Consider the following 7,162-nt stretch of genomic DNA (forward strand, 5'->3'; position numbering starts at 1 on the left):
AAGATCCACGTGAGCCTTCAGATTGCATCAAGCCTTTCTTTCAGACAGAGGAGACTTGCAAGTATTTCAAACTTAGTCTTATTAATTGATATATTAAGTATCAGTTACACCTTTTTACAAGGTGTGTTTGAACTGAGAATCTGACGTATCCCCAGGTGTAGATCTGCTGAATATGCAAATGGTTCTATAACTTCATTTCCTTATGTCTCTTCTCTGTACTGAGTTAAGCTTTAACCCTTTCCTATACCAACTGTATGCGTGTGTGTGCATGTGCATGTTAGACCAGTTTATGTAGTATGTTAGACTAGTTTAAGTGTTTATGTAGGTAATAAAGTCTTACTTGTATCACACTTGATGTTGTTCATTGTTTGCTCATAACTGGAGTCACTTAATCATGCAGATTTATGCTACAAGCTTTTGTAGAATTGTACAGTAAGGAAGTTATTTCCCTTAACCAGGAAATTAACGTTCTTAGAATTGACAAGACAGTTGACCCTGAGAGGTCAGCTAAATATCTACAGCGGATCTAAAATATTCATAATTAATCATAACTAGTTATGATTAATTATTCATATTTCCCATGAGCTGATTCCTTACACTACTTCTTATGTTTATAAATGCCAAACTCATATATGGTTGCACACTATTAAGTGTCTCATATTTGGTAGCCTATAAAGACTTTAAATTGCATAAGTATACAAACTAGAAGGGGACGTTCACAAAAGTGCATCCATGCACCCCATCTCCCACACAAAATAAAAGATATGCATGTCAATACGGGAATGTGATGAGATATATGCGGACTTTATCATCTATTATGTCATAATGTGTTCCAACGAATTGTGATTCATGCTCTCAGGTATTAAGACACAGCATGACTTGTAAATCATGATGTGAAATTGAGCAACGGCAGTAAATCGTGTCAGATGCAGTTTCCTGACCACATCATACTTGACCCGCACGCTTTGTTGAGCACTCTTGTGTGGCGTCGCGTCGTTTGCCGTATATTGTTATACATCCTCCACTGAACGATGATGGGGATTTTATTTCTGGAATACTTACTATCAAAACAAGGAATTCTGAAGGTCGCTCAGCTCGTAAGTGTTTCTTATCTACACCTATGCCACATGACAATATCAGACTACAGAACACGCCTTTCCGCGTTTTGTCAATTATAATATCCTATCATTCGTCATTGTGAATCGTAAGTTACTATAATACTAGCACAGAAACAGCACCGTGTGTTTGTGTGTGCAGGTGATTCTTCTTGTAGCGTTCGCTTGTGTTCGCTCCACGTGGTACACCAGTTTCTACGCTTACGGTTTCTTTGAAGGGGTCACGCTCGGTTACTCCATCACGGTCGCCGTTTTTCTATTCCTGACTGTATTTGGGGTTCCGAAAAGGGCACCATTTGTAAACTGGACGATAGCCGTGAGTATTGTTACTTGTAATAATTGCTACTCCATGTGTGATCACTGTTCTTACAAAAGCTCACAAGGAAATGATCAGTCGTTGACGGATAGCGACCTTTTGATGCATCAAACCCAGATTAAGCTTGTGTGATTTGTAGACACGTTCCAACAAACAAGCAAAGATGTTAAGTTGTTATTGGAACAAGGTAGCTAGTTGTCCAGCAAGTCTGTCCAAAACTAGTTACCAGCTGTATTTTCCATCCAGTGAAATCAAGGTTTTAGTTCAGTGCATGCATATATATAAAGGAAAAATGTTAAATTGGTAGACACTAAGGTAGTATTTTGTGGCAAACTTCAAATATTCGGTGTAGTGTCAATTAACGTCAGATAAAACCTGCATGCATGATAATTATACATGATAATTGTCAAAAAGTTGTTTCTATGGGTTAGTTATTTCTATGGAGTATAGCATGTCAAACAACCAGTCACGTTCCCATATTTGTTACCACACGTCAACTGCTACCCACATTATAATCATGATTTAGTATAAGTGTATATGATTATTCTATCATTCTGTTTGTTCTTCAAGGAGTTTGTGCTTGATACACTGGGATTCATCTTCATCTCCACTGGTTCCATTGTAGCTGCTGTGAAGTCTTATGACACCCCCATTCTGGTTGCCGCCTCAGTAAGGGCTTCTTCACAGTAAATGTTTATCAGCTTAGCCTAGTTTATTACAAAGGAATTGAAACTACAATGTACGTCAAAGACTGGTTTTGAGGTGGTGTTCTCATTTTTGCAGCATTTCATTTGCATGACTGCTTGTAATTGTGTCCCTGATAATATTCTAAGCTTTTCTGGTGTTTGTTTTTCAGGTGTGTGGTCTTCTGGCCTCATATCTCTCAGTTGTAAGTGTGGTACTTTCATTTGTTGCTGCTCGCCGCTCTCAACCTGAGGGTAAGTTAGGTACTGAGCGTGTTTTCAGTGTGTATTTCAACATATTTAGATAAACTGAACATAGCTGGATCTGCAAAACATTTTCAGGTGCTTTTGAATCCTGAACTGATTATCTGAAATGTTTTTCTGTTCCAGATCCACCAATATAAAAACATTGTCTTGATATTTATAGTCTAACTGCCCTCAACACAGGAGAGCATGGATGGGGAATTGATAAAGGGTACGGTTGTTTTAGTAAATTTACATGGAATAGAATATCACTTATTGGACACATGGCTTATTGCAGTCAGATGGTTTTAATACTATAATTACTATATAATATTTAATATTATAATACCCTATCAATAATTCACTGGTGCATACATTCTAACAAATGGTCTTTATTTTCAACATTTTGTTAATAATTTGTTTACAAAATGTATTATTACTAAAAATATTTTCCTGTGCACTTTTGTAATGTTAGTTGGTTTGGTGGCCAAACTTGTTTATCTAATGCTTTATGAAAGAAAACTGAATGTTGATAAATAAAAAACCAAATATACAGTTTGTAAAATGTTGAACTGTTTGGAACTTCTGTTCCAAAGAAGATCGGTTTTTGCTGAGACCACAGACTTCCCGTGTCGTAATGCTCTCCACCCACACAAAAGAACCTCACAGACAGCAGCCATTCCCAATAAATACAACTTTAATAGAATGATTACAGACCTGATCCAGAGAAACATCACTACATCTTGTGAAATTACAGGACCATATTAGCGTTTGTTTATTTCCCCCTCCCTCTCGTAAGAAGTTCGGTTGATGACTGTACATGCAGGTGAGGGTGATCTGAGATCTCACCTGCCCTGCCACCTCTGCCTCTCCCCCTCCCTTTCCATCACGGTACTAATTTCTAGCCGTTAAAGTCTCTAAACAGACAAATCACCTGCTGAATTTACTCATTTTGCTCAAACTTCCGCACACACACACACACACACACACACAAGACACACACATACACACACACACTCAAGACACACACACACCAATGAAAAGAGAGTAATACTGATCGTGTTTGCATGATCTCTAGTGCATCCATTAATAAACAGTGCCATAACCGGCTGTAGTTGAAAGATGAGAACACACATACACAGAAAAATCCAATTTTCAAGCTCCTTTGAACATAGAAAACAAACAATTTTTTTACACTGGACATAGTTGTCAGTCCCATCAATAGTCTTGATCAGCAGTTACACAGACGACTTCATAAACCATGTCTAAGCTAAAAACTCTCTCGCTCTCCAGTTAAATGCACTACTCTGCTACAGTCAGCATTGTAAGAGATCATTTTCAGTGTCATTGCCTACTATTGTGTAATAGTGTAATATTTAGATACTTTTAATTGTACGCAACAGATCACATCAATGGAGACTCTGTTGACAGTTTAACAGCAGCAAAAAAGGGGCTATGGATATTACAAAGCATTGAAATCATGTCAGTACATTTGTTCTGGTCCTGTGATCGATACACTTAAGAATAGGCCAGGTATTGAGAGTGCTAAAGATAGCCATTTAACAAACACCAACACAAGGTGACCACATCCAATGAATCGTTTGACCGAATCTCTCTCTGACTGAAATGAGATGTTTCCCTTTATTTTTATTTCATTTTTTTGTTCAGATGAGGCTTAGTAAGACGTTTAGATCAGTAAAAATGTGCGTTTGTTTATCAGAAGCCGAGTGACTTTTACTTTAGTCGAACAGGATCCTTCATATAAGATAATTCACTACCGAAAGCCAAGGAAAAATCTAACTTGCATACAGATACACTTAAGTTCACAAACCCCTTTCACTTTCTAATTCGGACTTCTCCCTACATCCCCATTTCCTCTATAATCCTCTCTTTTAGTGTCCAACGCTGATCTAGTGTCCTTCTACCACAACCCTGTCTCTATGGTTTTTTACGGACCCGTCCGCTGTACATGTGTGCGTGTGTGTGGAGACAGACATAGCAATCGCAATTTGCCCGACATGCAGCTTCAAGTCACTGGAATAAACAGGAATAAATCCCCCTTCTGAACAAGATCAAGAGGAAGAGTGAGGGAGAGGAAGGGAGGAGAGGTGGCAGAAGGGAGGCAGGTTCGGGGGGGGCGGAGAGAGCAGTGTCAAGGGGGAGGAGCTTGCCGGTGAATAATCCCTGCCTCTCATTCAGGATTCGTCGTTTTCGGCAGGGGGTGTGGTGGCGTTAGGGGCTGAGGAGTCCAGGTCAGATTTGTTGGCGATCCGGTCCAGCTCAGCCTGGACATCGGTCAACCCCAACTTGGAGCCTGAGAATGAACAAGATAAGATCAAACTGAATTATACGCTGGCCAAAATTCACATCACATTATTTGAAAGCAGTATTAACCAAAGCTTTAAAATAATATTTTGGGTTCAATACAAGTTAAGCTTCATCGACAGGATTTGTGGCATAATGTTAGTTACCCAAAAAATTATTTTGACTAAAAACAAAATAAATAAATAAAAAATAAAATTTAATAAACAAAAATAAAAAAAAGGGTTATGGGTGAAAGGAGGAAAATGGGACCAGTTCTTGGGAAATTTTTAAGTCAGAAATAAAACCTATAAAAGCACTTTCATTTTTCTGTTAAAATCTAAAGCTGTTCAAATCATTTTTGCGGTTGTTTTTGGATTTCGCGCGTTATGTTGCCGTTGTAAAACTGAATATAACTTTACACATAAATTTTAAGTAAGAGATTTCACAGTACATGGTTTTATATTAACATGTATATTGTTCACATTATGTGGCCCAATTCACTTCTATTACAAGTGCCTTAATGTAACCCAGATTTGAGCTTTTTTTTAAAGAAAAGAAGGGACAAGTCCAAAAATAAATTTTTGTGGTAGTAAACATTGTGTTTGTCGATTGGGATTCACTTGTTTTAAACCCAGAATATTCTTACATCAGTGAGAAGGGATGACAATACACTTAAAACCTTATAGCATGTCAGTGTTTGTGAGTCTGTGAGTGAATTATTTGGCTCAAGAGCAAGTGGGAAGCCCAAGTAAGAAAGAGCCTTTGCTTTTCCTATATCAATGTTAAGCAGAAAGATCAGAAATAAGAACTTTTTGATCTTGAAAGAGAAAAGTAAATACATAGCGATGGAATGAATGGAGATGAAAGACTGTCAATGAACCTTCACACAGACTCACACACGCATTCATGTTGAATTCTGCTTTTTTTTTTTTTTTAAACAAGGAAAATCCAGCCAACACAATAACATTAAGCATGCAGTAAAAACTTTACTAACTGACCATCTGCGTATTTAGTGCTTCAAAAGGTACAATTCACAATGCTAAGACAATGAAAAATTCAGAAATTATGCTTTAAGCCAAACAAAAGGCTTTGATCTGATGGGAATGTTATCACTGTTTAAAGGCTTATGTCTTAATTCATCAACAAATTAATTGCCTTGGTTTTTGACATGATTCTTAGCCTTTACAGTGCAGGCACCAAACAAACCCATCATTGAATTATTGTCATCTATGTTTAAATATTAGGCAGACACTTTTATCCAAAGCAAATAACATTGCATTTCAGATATATATATATTTTTTTATTTTTTATCAATTCATGCATTCACCAGCAGTTTCCTGCTCCAATATAGTGCAACTTAGAAGAGGTGCAGTCACACTAGTCTTTGTAACCTTCTGAACCAATCTATGATGATCTCTGAATCAATCAACAGAAGATATTTGACCAACAGAACATCTAAATATCACAGACTGAACACAAACTTGCTGCATATTCTGCAGTGTTGTGGGGTCAGAAGTAATTTCGCATACACAAAGCCTAGTGTGACCTCACCTAGAGATAAACTTCACCTGGGGTAAAACTAGTTGCTTAAGCAAATACAGTTCAAAAGTGTGGGGTCAGTAAGATTTTTATTATTATTATTATTTCACCAAGGATGCATTAAATTGAACATAAGTGGCAATACAGACATTTATAACAGAAGATTTAGAAAAATGAAAGAATCTTAAAAACCATGCATCACCATTTCCACAAATGCAAGCAGCATAATTGTTTTCAACATCAATATTAATAAGAAATGTTTCTTGAGCACCAAATCAGCATATTAACATGTTTTCAAAAGAATCATATGACACTAAAGACTGATGCTGAAAATTCAGCTGTCATCAGAGGAATAAATTACATTTTTAAATATTTTAAAATAGAAAACAATATTTCGCAATATTACTGTTTTTACTGTATTTTTGATCAAATAAATGCAGACTTGGTGGGCATAAGAGACTATTTTTTAAAATGTAAAAAAAAAAAAAAAAAAAGAGTGTTGTCAAACGATTAATCGCATCCAAAATAAAGGTTTTGTTTACATAATATATGGGTGTGTACTGTGTGTATTTATAATGTATATATAAATACAAACACATGCATGTATATATTTAAGAAGAATGTTATGTTTCTATATTAAATATATGTATATATAATATAATAATACAAATATATAAATGTATACACATGTAAACATTTTCAAAATATATACTGAATGCGTGTGTATTTATATATACATAAACAGTACACATACATATATTATGTAAACAAAAACTTTTATTTTGGATGTGATTAATCGCGATTAATTGTTTGACAGCACTAAAAAAAAAAAAAATCTTACTGACCACAAACGTTTGAATGGTAGTGTAAGTGCATGTCATTTACTTTTCAATTAGACACACTGAATGTAGTATTTATAGCAGAAATTGGGGGGGGGGGGGGGGGGGGGGAAAAGACAAGAA

General features: G+C 36.2%; 2 protein-coding genes across 4 annotated transcripts in view; one reads left to right on the forward strand and one right to left on the reverse strand.

The window, feature by feature from the left end:
• Positions 1 to 945: 945 nt before the first annotated feature.
• On the forward strand, positions 946 to 2,721 carry LOC107591990 (CKLF-like MARVEL transmembrane domain-containing protein 7). The gene is made up of 5 exons (XM_016281311.1): positions 946 to 1,097; positions 1,258 to 1,431; positions 2,002 to 2,100; positions 2,288 to 2,369; positions 2,505 to 2,721. The coding sequence occupies exons 1-5, from the start codon at positions 1,032 to 1,034 to the stop codon at positions 2,516 to 2,518; spliced, it is 435 nt and encodes a 144-aa protein (XP_016136797.1). The 5' UTR covers positions 946 to 1,031; the 3' UTR covers positions 2,519 to 2,721.
• A 976-nt stretch (positions 2,722 to 3,697) lies between these two features.
• dync1li1 (dynein, cytoplasmic 1, light intermediate chain 1) overlaps positions 3,698 to 7,162 on the reverse strand; it is a 15,639-nt gene continuing 12,174 nt past the window's right edge. For 2 of the 3 annotated variants that reach the window (XM_016281309.1, XM_016281308.1), the window contains exon 13: positions 3,698 to 4,671. In XM_016281309.1, the coding sequence (XP_016136795.1) occupies positions 4,553 to 4,671 (119 nt within the window). In that variant the 3' untranslated portion in view covers positions 3,698 to 4,552. The remainder of the gene's footprint in view (positions 4,672 to 7,162) is intronic. The other variant, XM_016281310.1, reaches the window with a different exon arrangement.

The sequence above is a fragment of the Sinocyclocheilus grahami genome, unplaced genomic scaffold (genome assembly GCF_001515645.1).
Source record: "Sinocyclocheilus grahami isolate Dianchi unplaced genomic scaffold, SAMN03320097.WGS_v1.1 scaffold149.1, whole genome shotgun sequence".
NCBI lineage: Eukaryota > Metazoa > Chordata > Actinopteri > Cypriniformes > Cyprinidae > Sinocyclocheilus > Sinocyclocheilus grahami.